Below are 17,827 nucleotides of genomic sequence, written 5' to 3'. Positions count from 1 at the left end.
ACCAACTGAGCCACCTAGGCACTCTGACAACAGTGGTGCATTTTATATTGACACTAACTCATCATTTTCAGGCAAAGTCTCTAATTTGCATTAGTGTTCAGCCTTGGTGTTATACATTCTATGAGTTTTAACAAACATATAATGATGTGAATCCACCTTTGTGGTATCGTGTGAAAGAGTTTCACTGCCTTAAAAGTCCTCTGTGCTGTGCCCCTTTATCCCTACATTCACCCCAACCCTTACCTCCATAGTCTTGCTCTTTCCAGAGTGTCATATAGTTAGAATCATACAGTGGATATGTTTGAATGTTTAGAAAATTAAAATTCCCCGGTAATTGAATGTAGGCATTCAAGATATTCTTTGCCCTTTGTTTTGTTTTGTTGCTCATCAGTAGAGGATCTGATGACATATGCCTTACATGAAAAAAAGCATGATTTCTCTAGATGTGTGTCACCTAATGGGGAGGGTTGAGAAAAATGACATCATGAACCACTACATAGCACTAACATTGGGATCGTCCTCCTCTGTGATATACGGTGGGTTTAGATAGACTCTCTAGCAATGGAAGGAGACAGTCTCAAGAGGTTAGAACTTTATAAAACTGGAATCCCGAGTCTTTACTTACCTTGCCATTGGAAATAAGGCCAGGGAGAGTCTGTTTGCTATGGTTTTGCCATGCTGCAAAGTGCAATAGCTATAGACCACACTTTGTGAGGGGGTGTTTCATCCTAAAATTGAACAGTCTCTGCTGAAGAGCTGGGGAAGTTCTGCCATGTTACAGCAAAATAAAGATACTCTCTTTTAACTCCTCTAGTAGTGGAAGTCCAGAAAAATCATGCTAGTTTAAGTTTGACATTGTCAGCTTATGATAATCATTCTCCTAACGATACCATTTTCCTCCAGTGTCATAGGGTCAGTCAGGTATGGTCACTGTAAACATCAGTTCACTTGTAGGTATCAAATTCTGATAAAAACCGTTCTTACTTTTGGTCAGTATAGAAGAGAAAGTAAGATTTCTTAGTGCATTAAGCCTACCAGTCATATAATTACCATCAGTGTAGTGTGGTTTCCAGGTGTGGTCCCAAAGGAATACTTTTTAACAAATCATTAGCTGTACACTTTTAATTTCCTATATTTTTTCTAATATTGATTTAAAATGTATTTTACTTTTTTCTTTAGTAGAAGATAAGAATTCTGAGGAAGACTCTTTAACCAGGTAGGATTTTTATGGATTTTTAAAAATGACATTTGTTGGGGCACCTGGGTGGCTCAGTCGGTTAAGTGTCTGACTCTTGATTTCAGCTCAGGTTTGTGAGTTCAAGCCCCATGTCAGGTTTTGTGCTGACAGCCTGGTTGGGTTATAATCTCTCCTCTCTCTCTCTCTCTCTCTCTCTCTCTCTCTCTCTCTCTCTCTGTATTCTCTCTCAAAATATAAATGAAATGAGATGAAAATTATGTGTTGCCTAAGGGAATGCAGAGAAAAAAAGCATTTGTTGAGTGTTCTATCCTGGACTAGACACTGTATCATATGCTTAACATCTGTTAAATTATATAGTCATTGTATAGCTTTGCAAAGTAGCTGTGTTATTGTAGCCTACTTTTTATTACTTTGGCAGCTGTGGTTCAGGGAGGTTGATTACTCGACCCGTGATTCCATTGTTAATGAGTAGCTGACCCGGGGGTTTGCCTGTCAGCCTGTGTAGCTTCCACATCCATTCTTGGGTTCCTCAGCACCACTGGGATTAAGATACAGATCCTAGTCAGATCAATTCAGAATGTCAAAATTAATGATGTATGAACTCTAATTTAGAGTGTTCTTAAGAAACCAGGTGAGTCCAAGGATTTGCCCTAATATATTTGCCCACTAGTGATAACTAGAAGTAATTAGTGCAGTGGTAACTAGTCTCTTGTTTTTACCATCAGAGATTTTAGGGTGGATCTCAGCTATGGCCATGGTATCACAGCTTTTCCGTAAGGAAGAGCTAATCAGGCAGGTTCTTAGATGTAGTGATATCTCCTCTTCTTGAGATGAATTAGTTTTCTGTAAGTGAAGGATATCTAGGTGTAGACCATGTTACATTAATTAAAATCAGCATCTATTTAGAGGATATTTGTTTTTTTTTTTCAATATATGAAATTTATTGTCAAATTGGTTTCCATACAACACCCAGTGCTCATCCCAAAAGGTGCCCTCCTCAATACCCATCCCCCCCCCTCCCCTCCCTCCCACTCCCTATCAACCCTCAGTTTGTTCTCAGTTTTTAAGAGTCTCTTATGCTTTGGCTCTCTCCCACTCTAACCTCTTTTTTTTTTTTTTCCTTCCCCTCCCCCATGGGTTTCTGTTAAGTTTCTCAGGATCCACATAAGAGTGAAAACATATGGTATCTGTCTTTCTCTGTATGACTTATTTCACTTAGCATCACACTCTCCAGTTCCATCCACATTGCTACAAAGGGCCATATTTCATTCTTTCTCATTGCCATGTAGTACTCCATTGTGCATATAAACCACAATTTCTTTATCCATTCATCAGTTGATGGACATTTAGGCTCTTTCCATAATTTGGCTATTGTTGAGAGTGCTGCTATAAACATTGGGGTACAAGTGCCCCTATGCATCAGTACTCCTGTATCCCTTGGGTAAATTCCTAGCAGTGCTATTGCTGGGTCATAGGGTAGGTCTATTTTTAATTTTCTGAGGAAGCTCCACACTGCTTTCCAGAGCGGCTGCACCAGTTTGCATTCCCACCAACAGTGCAAGAGGGTTCCCGTTTCTCCACATCCTCTCCAGCATCTATAGTCTCCTGATTTGTTCATTTTGGCCACTCTGACTGGCATGAGGTGATATCTGAGTGTGGTTTTGATTTGTATTTCCCTGATAAGGAGCGACGTTGAGCATCTTTTCATGTGCCTGTTGGCCATCCGGATGTCTTCTTTAGAGAAGTGTCTGTTCATGTTTTCTGCCCATTTCTTCACTGGGTTGTTTGTTTTTTGGGTGTGGAGTTTGGTGAGCTCTTTATAGATTTTGGATACTAGCCCTTTGTCTGATATGTCATTTGCAAATATCTTTTCCCATTCCGTTGGTTGCCTTTTAGTTTTGTTGGTTGTTTCCTTTGCTGTGCAGAAGCTTTTTATCTTCATAAGGTCCCAGGAGTTCATTTTTGCTTTTAATTCCCTTGCCTTTAGGGATGTGTCGAGTAAGAGATTGCTATGGCTGAGGTCAGAGAGGTCTTTTCCTGCTTTCTCCTCTAGGGTTTTGATGGTTTCCTGTCTCACATTCAGGTCCTTTATCCATTTTGAGTTTATTTTTGTGAATGGTGTGAGAAAGTGGTCTAGTTTCAACCTTCTGCATGTTGCTGTCCAGTTCTCCTAGCACCATTTGTTAAAGAGACTGTCTTTTTTCCATTGGATGTTCTTTCCTGCTTTGTCAAAGATGAGTTGGCCATACGTTTGTGGGTCTAGTTCTGGGGTTTCTATTCTATTCCATTGGTCTATGTGTCTGTTTTTGTGCCAATACCATGCTGTCTTGATGATGACAGCTTTGTAGTAGAGGCTAAAGTCTGGGATTGTGATGCCTCCTGCTTTGGTCTTCTTCTTCAAAATTACTTTGGCTATTCGGGGCCTTTTGTGGTTCCATATGAATTTTAGAATTGCTTGTTCTGGTTTCGAGAAGAATGCTGGTGCAATTTTGATTTGGATTGCATTGAATGTGTAGATAGCTTTGGGTAGTATTGACATTTTGACAATATTTATTCTGCCAATCCATGAGCAGGGAATGTCTTTCCATTTCTTTAAATCTTCTTCAATTACCTTCATAAGCTTTCTATAGTTTTCAGCATACAGATCCTTTACATCTTTGGTTAGATTTATTCCTAGGTATTTTATGCTTCTTGGTGCAATTGTGAATGGGATCAGTTTCTTTATTTGTCTTTCTGTTGCTTCATTGTTAGTGTATAAGAATGCAACTGATTTCTGTACATTGATTTTGTATCCTGCAACTTTGCTGAATTCATGTATCAGTTGTAGCAGACTTTTGGTGGAGTCTGTCGGATTTTCCATGTATAATATCATGTCATCTGCAAAAAGCGAAAGCTTGACTTCATCTTTGCCAATTTTGATGCCTTTGATTCCTTTTGTTGTCTGATTGCTGATGCTAGAGCTTCCAACACTATGTTAAACAACAGCGGTGAGAGTGGGCATCCCTGTCGTGTTCCTGATCTCAGGGATAAAGCTCTCAGTTTTTCCCCATTGAGGATGATGTTACCTGTGGGCTTTTCATAAATGGCTTTTATGATGTTTAAGTATGTTCCTTCTATCCCGACTTTCTCAAGGGTTTTTATTAAGAAAGGGTGCTGGATTTTGTCAAAGGCCTTTTCTGCATCGATTGACAGGATCATATGGTTCTTATCTTTTCTTTTGTTAATGTGATGTATCACGTTGATTGATTTGCGAATGTTGAACCAGCCCTGCATCCCAGGAATGAATCCCACTTGATCATGGTGAATAATTCTTTTTATATGCTGTTGAATTCGATTTGCTAGTATCTTATTGAGAATTTTTGCATCCATATTCATCAGGGATATTGGTCTGTAGTTCTCTTTTTTTTATTGGGTCTCTGTCTGGTTTAGGTATCAAAGTAATACTGGCTTCATAGAATGAGTCTGGAAGTTTTCCTTCCCTTTCTATTTCTTGGAATAACTTGAGAAGGATAGGTATTATCTCTGCTTTAAACATCTGGTAGAACTCCCCTGGGAAGCCATCTGGTCCTGGACTCTTATTTGTTGGGAGATTTTTTTTAAATTTTTTTTTTTTTCAACGTTTTTTATTTATTTTTGGGACAGAGAGAGACAGAGCATGAACGGGGGAGGGGCAGAGAGAGAGGGAGACACAGAATCGGAAACAGGCTCCAGGCTCCGAGCCATCAGCCCAGAGCCTGACGCGGGGCTCGAACTCACGGACCGTGAGATCGTGACCTGGTTGAAGTCGGACGCTTAACCGACTGCGCCACCCAGGCGCCCCTTGTTGGGAGATTTTTGATAACCGATTCAATTTCTTCGCTGGTTATGGGTCATTTCAAGTTTTCTATTTCCTCCTGATTTTTGGAAGAGTGTGGGTGTTGAGGAATTTGTCCATTTCTTCCAGGTTGTCCAATTTGTTGGCATATAATTTTTCATAGTATTCCCTGATAATTGTTTGTATCTCTGAGGGATTGGTTGTAATAATTCCATTTTCATTCATGATTTTACCTATTTGGGTCATCTCCCTTTTCTTTTTGAGAAGCCTGGCTAGAGGTTTGTCAATTTTGTTTATTTTTTCAAAAAACCAACTCTTGGTTTCGTTGATCTGCTCTACAGTTTTTTTAGATTCTGTATTGTTTATTTCTGCTCTGATCTTTATTATTTCTCTTCTGCTGGGTTTAGGCTGCCTTTGCTATTCTGCTTCTATTTCCTTTAGGTGTGCTGTTAGATTTTGTATTTGGGATTTTTCTTGTTTCTTGAGATAGGCCTGGATTGCAATGTATTTTCCTCTCAGGACTGCCTTCGCTGCATCCCAGAGCGTTTGGATTGTTGTATTTTCATTTTCACTTGTTTCCATATATTTTTTAATTTCTTCTCTAATTGCCTGGTTGGCCCACTCATTCTTAAATTTTTTTTTTTTTTTCAACGTTTATTTATTTTTGGGACAGAGAGAGACAGAGCATGAACGGGGGAGGGGCAGAGAGAGAGGGAGACACAGAATCGGAACCAGGCTCCAGGCTCTGAGCCATCAGCCCAGAGCCCGACGCAGGGCTCGACCTCACGGACCGTGAGATCGTGACCTGGCTGAAGTCGGACGCCTAACCGACTGCGCCACCCAGACGCCCCATCCACTCATTCTTTAGTAGGGTGTTCTTTAACCTCCATGCTTTTGGAGGTTTTCCAGACTTTTTCCTGTGGTTAATTTCAAGCTTCATAGCATTGTGGTCTGAAAGTGTGCATGGTATAATTTCATTCTTGTATACTTATGAAGGGCTGTTTTGTGACCCAGTATATGATCTATCTTGGAGAATGTTCCATGTGCACTCGAGAAGAATGTATATTCTGTTGCTTTGGGATGCAGAGTTCTAAATATATCTGTCAAGTCCATCTGATCCAATGTGTCATTCAGGGCCCTTGTTTCTTTATTGACCGTGTGTCTAGATGATCTATCCATTTCTGTAAGTGGAGTGTTAAAGTCCCCTGCAATTACCACATTCTTATCAATAAGGTTGCTTATGTTTATGAGTAATTGTTTTATATATTTGGGGGCTCCGGTATTCGGCGCATAGACATTTATAATTGTTAGCTCTTCCTGATGGATAGACCCTGTGATTATTATATAATGCCCTTCTTCATCTCTTGTTACAGCCTTTAATTGAAAGTCTAGTTTGTCTGATATAAGTATGGCTACTCCAGCTTTCTTTTGGCTTCCAGTAGCATGATAAATAGTTCTCCATCCCCTCACTCTCAATCTGAAGGTGTCCTCAGGTCTAAAATGAGTCTCTTGTAGACAGCAAATAGATGGGTCTTGTTTTTTTATCCATTCTGATACCCTATGTCTTTTGGTTGGCACATTTAATCCATTTACATTCAGTGTTATTATAGAAAGATATGGGTTTAGAGTCATTGTGGTGTCTGTATGTTTTATGCTTGTAGCGATGTCTCTGGTACTTTGTCTCACAGGATCCCCCTTAGGATCTCTTGTAGGGCTGGTTTAGTGGTGACAAATTCCTTCAGTTTTTGTTTATTTGGGAAGACCTTTATCTCTCCTTCTATTCTAAATGACAGACTTGCTGGATAAAGGATTCTTGGCTGCATATTTTTTCTGTTGATCACATTGAAGATCTCGTGCCAATCCTTTCTGGCCTGCCAAGTTTCAAAAGAGAGATCAGTCACGAGTCTTATAGGTCTCCCTTTATATGTGAGGGCACGTTTATCCCTGGCTGCTTTCAGAATTTTCTCTTTATCCTTGTATTTTGCCAGTTTCACTATGATATGTCGTGCAGAAGATCGATTCAAGTTACGTCTGAAGGGAGTTCTCTGTGCCTCTTGGATTTCAATGCCTTTTTCCTTCCCCAGTTCAGGGAAGTTCTCAGCTATAATTTCTTCAAGTACCCCTTCAGCACCTTTCCCTCTCTCTTCCTCCTCTGGGATACCAATTATGCATATATTATTTCTTTTTAGTGTATCACTTAGTTCTCTTATTTTCCCCTCATACTCTTGGATTTTTTTATCTCTCTTTTTCTCAGCTTCCTCTTTTTCCATAACTTTATCTTCTAGTTCACCTATTCTCTCCTCTGCCTCTTCAATCCGAGCCGTCATCGTTTCCATTTTCTTTTCCATTTCATTTAAAGCGTTTTTCAGCTCCTCCTGACTGTTCCTGCGTCCCTTGATCTCTGTAGCAAGAGATTCTCTGCTGTCCTCTATACTGTTTTCAAGCCCAGCGATTAATTTTATGACTATTATTCTAAATTCACTTTCTGTTATATTATTTAAATCCTTTTTGATCAGTTCATTGGCTGTTATTATTTCCTGGAGATTCTTTTGAGGGGAATTCTTCCATTTGGTCATTTTGGATAGTCCCTGGAGTGGTGTGGAACTGCGGGGCACTTCCCCTGTGCTGTTTGAATAACTTGTGTTGGTGGGTGGGGCCGCAGTCAGACCTGATGTCTGCCCCCAGCCCACCGCTGGGGCCACAGTCAGACTGGTGTGTGCCTTCTCTTCCCCTCTCCTAGGGGCAGGATTCACTGTGGGGTGGCGTGGCCCATCTGGGCTACTTGCACACTGCCAGGCTTGTGGTGCTGGGGATCTGGCGTATTAGCTGGGGTGGGTAGGCAAGGTGCACGGGGGCAGGAGGGGCAGGCTTAGCTTGCTTCTCCTTAGGTGATCCACTTCAGGAGGGGCCCTGTGGCAGCAGGAGGGAGTCAGACCCGCTGCCGGAGGGTTGGCTCCGCAGAAGCACAGCGTTGGGTGTTTGCGCGGATCAAGAAAGTTCCCTGGCAGGAACTGGTTCCCTTTGGGATTTTGGCTGGGGGATGGGCGAGGGAGATGGCACTGGTGAGCGCCTTTGTTCCCCAACAAACTGAGCTCTGTCTTCCGGGGGCTCAGCAACTCTCCCTCCCTTTGTCCTCCAGACTTCCCACTTTCCGAGCAGAGCAGAGCTGTTAACTTACAACCTTCCAGTTGTTAAGTCCCGCTTGCTGTGGGAACACACTCTGTCCGGCCCCTCCGCTTTTGCAAGCCAGACTCGGAGGCTCTGCTTGGCCGGCAGGCTTCCCCCCTGCCCAGGCTCCCTCCCGCCAGTCCGTGCAGCGCGCACCGCCTCTCTCCCCTTCCTACCCTCTTCCGTGGGCCTCTCGTCTGTGCTTGGCTCCAGAGATTCCATTCTGCGAGTCTTCTGGTGGTTTTCTGGGTTAGTTAGGCAGGTGTAGGTGGAATCTAAGTGATCAGCAGGACGCGCAGTGAGCCCAGCGTCCTCCTACGCCGCCATCTTCCACTGCATTGAGGATATTTCTATCTGATCTCTGTTTCCTAACTTCCCAGTCTGGTTTTCCCTTTGGGCTAGTACCCTTGACTAGTTCTAGGGAGCTTTTTCTTTTTTTGTAGACTTTTCCCCATGACTTTTCTGTACTATGTTTTTGCTTTTTTACTTTCTTCTCTGCTTTTCTTGGTATTTCTTTTTTTTCCATTTTTTTTTCCACTTCTGCCAACTAAGGACTCTCCATTTTTCCAGAGGCCAAATCAAAAGCACATAGAATCTCAAGATTTAGGGAACCTCAGAGATTAATTCATAAAAATACCCTCTGGTATTTCAACCCATGTTTAACCTCCTTGCCAAATGCTTGTTTTACATGGAGAATTTGAAACTCAAAAGAGATTGAAGTGACCTATTTGGATATGATAAGTGACAGAAATGACATTTAAATTCAGGTTTCTTTCTTTCTTTCTTTCTTTCTTTCTTTCTTTCTTTCTTTTTTTCATCTTACAGGCAAATGTTTTAATAACAGAAAGCTGGGGAGTGGGCCTAATGAATACAATGAAGGAGGGTAAGAATCGAATTAGCAGAGGAGACCAGGTTTCAAGAAGAACAACACTGAGTTGGATAGGAATAAGAATTTTAGATAAGATGTCAGAATATTGGGGTTTATGCCAAGTTAGATAAAGGTGAATGACAGGAATGAAGGTCCCAGGATTGTGGGAGTTGTTTAGAAAGGCATATTCAAATAGAGAGTTCAAGAGGGTCCTGAACAGGTTTCTGCTTTTGTGTGTGTTGGTTTCATTGAAGGTGCAAGCATACTTCAGATTTTCCGTTGAGAGATTAAAAATCATTTGAGCTGCTGGGAAGAGTCTGTTTACAGCAAATAGAAATATGATATCATCTACCTCCACCCCAACTTAGGGAGGATGGCTTAGATCCTTTCAAGGAATTGGGGGGGGCGTGGAGATTCTGAACTATAGAGATGTATGGCCCAAGGCAAGCTGTCTCCTCACTCCGCCTCTTTTCCTAAGTCTGTGATGCCCTTCCCATGTACCTGTAGGGCTGGGCAGGGGTAGGACTGACTTGTCAAATCAGTAAGGGAGCTTCATCTGGATAGGTGATAACATGCCCATGTTGAGGTGACTGTGTGGATGACTGAGACTCCCAATTAGCTTGTTCTCCAGGAGCAGGACATGGTTCCTACCCTTGGTCATTTGAGCCCATCCTTGTTTTAGGAGTCTGTGCCTTCACAGGCTAAAGATTTAAAGGTTGGAGAATGCCACTGAACTGTGCTGAAGAGTGATGTAGGAGTGGGAGCTCATAGGGAAGAAAATATTCAGGCAGCGTATAGAGAAATAGAGGCACAACTACCAGGACCATTTTTATAGCAGTCTCTCTCCTTGGGTATCTGAATACCCCTGAAGGTTTCTAAGGTCTTGCTAGTTATATGGACTTAAATAAAGCAAGACCAGTGTAGGAAAAAAGTTGGACTTGATAATTTTTAATCTTTTAATCTCTGGTTAGTACTTCCACTAATAACATAGAAACTTGTTCTTTAACTTTGGTATATTTACTTAAACTGAGGTCTACTTGACACACAATGTAATATGTGATTCAACAACTCTGTATGTTACACTATGCTTGCCATAAGTGTAGCTCCCATCTGTTAATGTATAATGCTATTACAATACCAGTGACTATATTCCCTATGCTGTACCTTTGATGCTTGTGATTTATTCTTTCTGTAACTGGAAACCTGAACTTCCCTCTCCCCTTCACCCATTTTGTCCATCTCCCAACCTCCCCTCCCTTTGGCAAGTCAATTTTCTGTATTTATGAGTCTGTTTCTGCCTTTTCTCTGTTCACTTGTTCCCTTTTTTAGATCCTACATATAAGTGAAATCATCTAGGATTTCCGTCTAGGTATATCCATGATGTTGCAGATGGCAAGATCTCATTCTGTTTTATAGCTGCGTAATATTCCATTGTGTGTGTGTGTGTGTGGGGGGGTGTATGTGCGTGTGTGTGTGGGTGTGTATGTGCGTGTGTGTGTGTGTGGTCTGTTCATGTATGGGTGGACACTTGGGTTGCTTCCATATCTTGTCTATTGTAAATAATGCTGCAATAAAGATAGGGGTGCATATATCTTTTCAAATAAGTATTTTCATTTTCCTTGGGTAAATAAATACCCAGTAGTGGAATTACTGGATCATATGGTATTTCTATTTTTAATCTTGAGGAACCTCCATAGTGGTTTTCACAGTGGCTATCCCAATATACATCCCATCACCAGTGCACAAAGGTTCTTTTTTCTCCACACCCTTACTAACATTTGTTTTTTGCACTTTGAATTTTACCCATTCTGAGATGTGTAAGGTGATAAGTCACTGTGGTAACTTTTATACATATAATTTTCAACCATTTCAGAGAATTCCCTCCCTGTCACACTTGGTTATAGAAACTCAGACTGGGCCTTTCCTGGATATTTCACAGGTTAGAAGAGGTGGAGGCAAAATAGATGAGTTAAAGCTTTTTTAAAACAGGGTCCAAATTTTGAACAACCTGTTTGAACAACCTGGAAACTATAAAACACTGATGAAAGAAATTGAAGATGATGGAAAGAAATAGAAAGACATCTGATGCTCATAGATTGGAAGAATACATATTTTTAAACTGTCTACACTACCCAAAGCAATCTAAAGATTTAATGCAATCCCTATCATTTTTCACAGAAGTAGACAAACAATCCTAAATGTTGTATAGAACCACAAAACACCTTGAGTGGCCAAAGCAATATTGAAAAAGAAAAACTGGAGGTATCACAATCTCAGATTTCAAGTTTTATTCCAAAGCTGTAGTAATTAAAACAGTATGGTTGGTACTGGCATAAAAATAGTCACATAGCTCAATGGAAAGAACCAAAAACCCAGAAATAAATCCACAACTGTATGGGCAGTTAATCTTCAACAAACAGGAAAGACTATCCAGTGGGGGAAAAGGCAATCTCTTCAATAAATAGTGTTGGTAGAACTGGACAAGCCTCATGCCAAAGAATGAAACTGGACCAATTTCTTTACCATACACAAAAATAAACTCGAATTAAAGACTTAATATGAGACCTGAAACCATAAAAATCCTTGACGAGAACACAGGCCATCATTTCTCTGACTTTGGCTGTAGCAACATTTTTCTAGTTATGTCTCCTGAGCCAAGGGAAGTAAAGTAACAATAAACTATGGGGACTACATCTAAAGATAAAAACTTTTGCACAGTGAAGGAAACAGTCAAAACTAAAAGGTACCCTATGGAATGGGACCTATCCAGTAATGGGTTAGTGACCTATCCAGTAATGACCTATTTGCACATGACCTATCCAGTAATGGGTTAGTAATCAAAATGTATAAAGAATTCATGCAAGTCAACATTCTTCCCCCCAAAAAAAGCCCAGTTTACAAATGAGCAGAAGACATAAAGAGACATTTTTCCAAAGACAACACACAGATGGTCAACAGACACATGAAGAGATGCTCCTCAAAACTACAAGGAGTTACCACCTCACACCTGTCCCAGTGGCTAAACTCCGAAACACAAGAAGCAAGTGTTTGCGAGGATGTGGAGTCAAAGGAAACCTCTTGCACTGTTGGTGGAAATGCAAATGGCTGTGGCCCCTGTGGAAAACACTATGGAGGTTCCTCCAAAAATTAAAAACAGAACTATCCTATGATCCAGTAATTGCACTACTGGATACTAACCAAAAGAATACAAAAACACGAATTCAGTGGGACACTCGTGCCCCTGTATTTATTGCAGCATTATTTACAATAGCCAGCGCAAGTGTCCATTGACAGATTAGTGAATAAAGAAGTTGTGTGTGTGTGTGTGCATGTGTGTTGGTGTATGTATATCTATCTATATGTATCTATACGTATCTATGTATAGATATATACATATATATCTATGTATACCTATATGTATATAGGTTATATATAAGGTGTATATATATAAGATATATATCTTATATATATAATATATATTATACCATATATATATATATATATACACCTTACATATATATATATATAAGGTATATATCTATACCTTATAGATCTTATATATCTATATATATAGATCTTATATAGATCTTATATCTTATATCTATATATATATATCTTATATATCTATATGTTACCACATATACAAATATATGTATATCTATATATACATATATAGATATGTATATATAGATAGATAGATAGATATACATACACACACACACACACACAATGGAATATTACTCAACCACAAAACAATGAAATCTTGCCATTTGCAATGACCAGGATGGAGCCCGAGAGTAGTATGCTAAGCAAAATCAGAGAAAGACAAATACCATAATACTTTACTCATGTAGAATTTATAAAACAACAAATGAGCAAAGGGAGAAAAAAAAGGGAGAGACAAACCAAGAAACAGGCTCTTAACTGCAGAGAACAAACAGATGGTTACCAGAGAGGACGTGAGTGGTGGGAGGGGTGAAATAGGTGATGGGGATGAAGGAGTGCCCTTGTCATGATGAGCACGGGGTGAGTATGGAATTGGTGAATCACTATATTGTACAACTTAAACTAATATAACACTGAATGGTAATATTACTGGAATTAAAATAAAACTTAATGAAAAAACACACCAGATTTTAATTATATCAAGAAACATCGTTTAATAAACAGCTGACCTTTCCTTCAGTTTTTAAAAATAAATGAACATGTTTTTGTTGTATATTTTTGTTCTAAAGCCTTTCCGACAAACCTGGTATTGATGATTCATGGCCTACATCAGATAGCGAAGACTTAGATTTTGGTACCAAGGTAAAGTACTCTCTTGTGAAACTCACTTCCCTGCTCTGAATTTAGTTTTCTCTATTATTTACTCTTAAAATTTAACAGTAGCCTTTTTGTCATCATTTTATGTTTGTAATGGAAAGTTAGCAAGAACAAACCACTTTACAGATACATGACACATTGAATTTTTTGTTTGTTTTGTTTTACTTTGGTAAATAGTAGAGGTGGAGGCTGATAAAAGAATGGGCTGGAGGGGCGCCTGGGTGGCGCAGTCGGTTAAGCGTCCGACTTCAGCCAGGTCACGATCTCGCGGTCCGTGAGTTCGAGCCCCGCGTCGGGCTCTGGGCTGGTGGCTCGGAGCCTGTTTCCGATTCTGTGTCTCCCTCTCTCTCTGCCCCTCCCCCGTTCATGCTCTGTCTCTCTCTGTCCCAAAAATAAATAAAAACGTTGAAAAAAAATTTTTTTAAAAAAAGAAAAAAAAAAAAAAAAAAGAATGGGCTGGAAAATATATAATGACCGTAAAATTGTATTGGGAAAAGCTTTCCCATAATGGAGAAAATATGACATTTGGTTAAGGGTAAGGATTCTTACTGTGATACTAACCTGACTGATAATACTCATGCCTAAATGAAATCTTATTGGATCCAATTATCTATTGTGGGTTTCCTACACCCCACACCTCCCTCTGGGCACTTTTTTCTTGGTGAGATACAGGATTTTCCTTTGTCTCTATCTTCTGCTCTACATTTAGACTAAAATAACATTAGAAAATGTAGAAATTTAGATGTTTAAGTTATTTCTCAACATTTATCTTACAAAGGTGTTTCCCTGTATTTTTGAAATAACTCCATGAAGAGTAAGTTAAAATTCTGCATCTACCTGAAGAATACATGTTTTGCTTAAAATAGTAGCTCTGTGAGCAGAGGCTCTTCATAGCCAAGTTGTAAAATTTCTAATTTCAGAAATCTTTCATATTCCAGCTTTTAAAAATATCTAGTCCTAGTCCTTGTGTCAGATTCTAAAATTTAAAGTTTCAGACATTTGATATTTATTTAAATGTTCATTTTGAGGCCCCTAAATCATTATAAGCTGCTGGAGGTTAGGAAACATAATTGTGTATCTCCTGGAGCTCCTAGAATAAAGTCTTGCTTGGAAGAAGCAATTTAATATTTTTGGATGTTGAATAAATGAACAGGGAAATGGAATTCTGTATAATGGAATTTGAAGAGTAACATAATATGCATAATATATAATAATTAAATGTGAATTTAATAAATAAGGCTTCAATTTATATTCCATTTTAGTGTTTAATATTTATAAACTCAAATGAATTATATTGAGGAAATCAGGAGTTACATAAGAAAGAAGGTTACAGTATATTTTTTAGTATCTTCCAATTGTGAGCTTAGAATTTTAGATAAAAATTCCTCAGCTTTTTTTTTTTTTTAAATCCCATCTTTATCCCATTAGATACATCCTTTGAAGGTATACATTTCTTCCTAGAATTCTCATTCCCAATTCTTTCTCCATATTGAACATTGATGTGTTGGGCACCTTTCTTTTTCTGTTTTTTGTTTGTCTAGTAATAATTTATAGCTTTTAGGAAGTGATAGATGACCACTAATTGAACAATTTATTTTATAGTGAAAAATTAAATTCTTTATTACAGTATTTATAACCAGATAACTGTAGAGTGATAAAAGTCAGTATTATTAGGGATATACTATGAATAAAAGCCTCTGTTTTACATATATGTTATATATATATAACTTAAAAAGTTTAAAAGAGACTATTGTTCATAGTATATTCGTAATCGTATTTATATACCTGTTGAAAAATATATGTGTTTTCCACTTACCTTTTTTTTTTCCTTTTTTTCCTTTTTTTCCTTGTGTTAATCTCATTCTTGATTGATTGCTCATATTTTATTTTTTTTCCTTATTTCCTCTTCTCCCCCATGCTTTTTTATGTATTTTTTATTTCTTTAAAGTTTATTTATTTTGGAGAGAGAGAGAGAGAGAGACAGAGTGCAAGCAGGGTAGGGGCAGAGACAGAGGGAGACACAGAATCCAAAGCAGGCTCCAGGCTCGGAGCTGTCAACACAGAGCTCATTGTGGGGCTCAAACACACAAACCGTAAGATCATGACCTGAGCTGAAGCTGGATGCTTAACTGTGACTGAGCCACCTAGGTGTCTCCCCCGCCCCCACCATGCTTTCTTTTAATGGTTTACCCCTACCCTAAATTTCTTTGCAGAAAACATTTCTTTAGTGTCTGTTCTTTTAGTACATCTCTTTCTGTCTCCATTGTCAACATATTTGGTTATGGCATCTATTGTCTGTGTGTGGTTTTCATCCATGACTCATTGCCCCACAAGGTTTATTATTCTTTTTTTCTCTTTATTGGGAGGAGCTGAACTAAATTTTGGGGTATTGTTTTTGTTTTTGGAAAGAGAGAGAGAGAATGAGCACGTGCTAGTAGGGAGGTGCAGAAAGAGAGGGAGGGAGAGAATCCCAAGCAGGTTCCGCGCTGTCAGCACAGAGCCTGACGTGTGGCTTGAAGCCCACTAACTGTTGAGATCATGACCTGAGCTGAAATCAAAAGTTGGTCACTTAACTTACTGAGCCACCCAGGTGCCCCAGAAGGAGCTAAATTTAAACAGTCATTTTTATCTTTAGGGTTTTGACAAACAGAAGCAACTTAAACTGTTTGCAATTCCAACTTACCTACATAAGATACTACTAAAAAGTAAATTTTTATATTTTCTTTTATAAGAGATAATTCATGGAAATATAAATCATGCAAATATTTCAAAATATAACACATTTAAATTTCTTAGTGTTAGTTTTTTAATATACTTTTAATTACCTAGGGATAAGTTTTTGTTTTAGGTTACTTTGAAAGTATTTGTGTAATAATCAGTTAGAGGTAAGGGAAGTAACATTTTGAGACTACCTATGAGATGTCTCGTAATCCTTATCACATGAGAAAATGTCGACTGGTTGTAGTAAATGGCATAACTGAGATTGAATCTACATTTGAATGATTCCAAAGCCTGTGTTCCTTGTGTAATGGTGCTCATTTGGTAATGGTGAATATTACCATTTTATCGAATTGGATTCTTGTAATCCTTAAAGCTATTAATTCTTTTCTAGAATGTCCCGAAACCAAGTGTAGCAAAGCTACTGCATTCTTCTGGGCAATTCATGAAAAACAGTAAGCTATTGGAAGACTTGTATTATTCACTAATTCTTGTCCATTCTTGTGTTATTCACTAATTTGAAGTTACAGATATTTTCATGTCCTCTTTTGTTTTCTACTAAGTGAGAGCAAAACGTGGCTCTGTGAAAGCAGAAGGTGGAACGTTATCTGAGGACAATAATCCTGATTCTGAAAATGAAGATGTGGGTGAAACTCTTTCCAAACCACCAACCAGAGATTATGGCGATTCTCTTCCTATTTTTCCATCAGCTAAATCTCTTCTAAAACCTTCTCTCAAGACGTTAGCTGTCCTTGGTCTTCCAAAGGTATGTTGTTTTGTTTTATTCCTCTCCCCCCCCCCCCCCCAATACCATCCTCTTGCTCCTTGTAATGATGAAAAGAATCTTAGGAAGAAATGGAAGTCCTCAAGATCATAATAGAAAACAGTGTAATGACAACAGAGAGGAAGGTACAGGATTGAGATTTATAAAGGTTGGTGGGAGTAAACAATTCTCAGGTATGCCTTTATGGAAGCAAAGAAGTAGAAGGCAGCTGGAAAGAACAGCTAGATGCATATGAAGATGAGGAGGGAGATGAAGGGGAAGAATTCATTTCAGAGGGGTGAGATGAATTTAAAGTATGAAGAGTTGACAGAAAGTATTATAAAAACACACCAGCAATGGTGGGATTAAGGGGGAGCAGATACTCTTTAAATTATAAAGCATGGGAGAAATTATTTTAAGTGCAAATTAAGAAAAAAAAAAAAAACCAGGTAATAAAAAAAAATGCTTAGACTCTTCTGAATGACTTGTAGCTGATTTTTGTGAAGAACTGGAAGAAATTTTTGCCCTTACATTTAAGTTTAATAAAGGTGATATCCTATATTTAGTTTAGCAAAACCTGTGTTTCTAAGGAATGGAAAGTGAAATCTGTTTTAGGCCATACCAGATTTATTGCGAATTTTCAGTTTTTGGCTATTGTCTTTCTTGGGGTTTCTAACTTAACTTACTGTGTGCTATAATCTTGGTATATTTTAGGTCTTTTTGAGTAGAAAGAGAGGAAATAAACGTTTATTCTTTTCATTAAATAAAATTTCTGGTTATGTAAATAAGGTTCTTTATCCATGAAATGAAAAACTAAATTTGAAGCTGCAACACTGAATTCGTTTTTTAGCTTATTTATTTATTTTGAGAGAGACAGCAAGCAGGGTAGGGGCAGAGAGAGAGGGGAGAGACAGAATCCCAAACAGGCTCTTCATTGTCAGCACGGAGCTCGACACATAACTCAGACTCACAAAC

General features: G+C 38.8%; 1 protein-coding gene across 15 annotated transcripts in view; it reads left to right on the top strand.

Annotated features, from left to right (window-relative positions):
- Nucleotides 1-17,827, top strand: part of LOC112867954 (ankyrin repeat domain containing 26) — a 111,110-nt gene that overhangs the window by 23,892 nt on the left and 69,391 nt on the right. For 12 of the 15 annotated variants that reach the window (XM_086714695.1, XM_086714687.1, XM_086714686.1 and 9 more), the window contains 4 exons: nt 1,180-1,216; nt 13,284-13,356; nt 16,484-16,544; nt 16,653-16,855. In XM_086714695.1, the coding sequence (XP_086570821.1) occupies nt 1,180-1,216; nt 13,284-13,356; nt 16,484-16,544; nt 16,653-16,855 (374 nt within the window). The remainder of the gene's footprint in view (nt 1-1,179; nt 1,217-13,283; nt 13,357-16,483; nt 16,545-16,652; nt 16,856-17,827) is intronic. The other 3 variants (XM_086714688.1, XM_086714697.1, XM_086714694.1) reach the window with 1 other exon arrangement.

Source organism: Puma concolor, chromosome B4, assembly GCF_028749965.1.
Source record: "Puma concolor isolate L17-30 chromosome B4, mPumCon1.1.hap2, whole genome shotgun sequence".
NCBI classification, from domain to species: domain Eukaryota; kingdom Metazoa; phylum Chordata; class Mammalia; order Carnivora; family Felidae; genus Puma; species Puma concolor.
The sequence above is the reverse complement of the archived record's forward strand: the minus strand, read 5'-3'. Positions and strand labels throughout refer to the sequence as shown.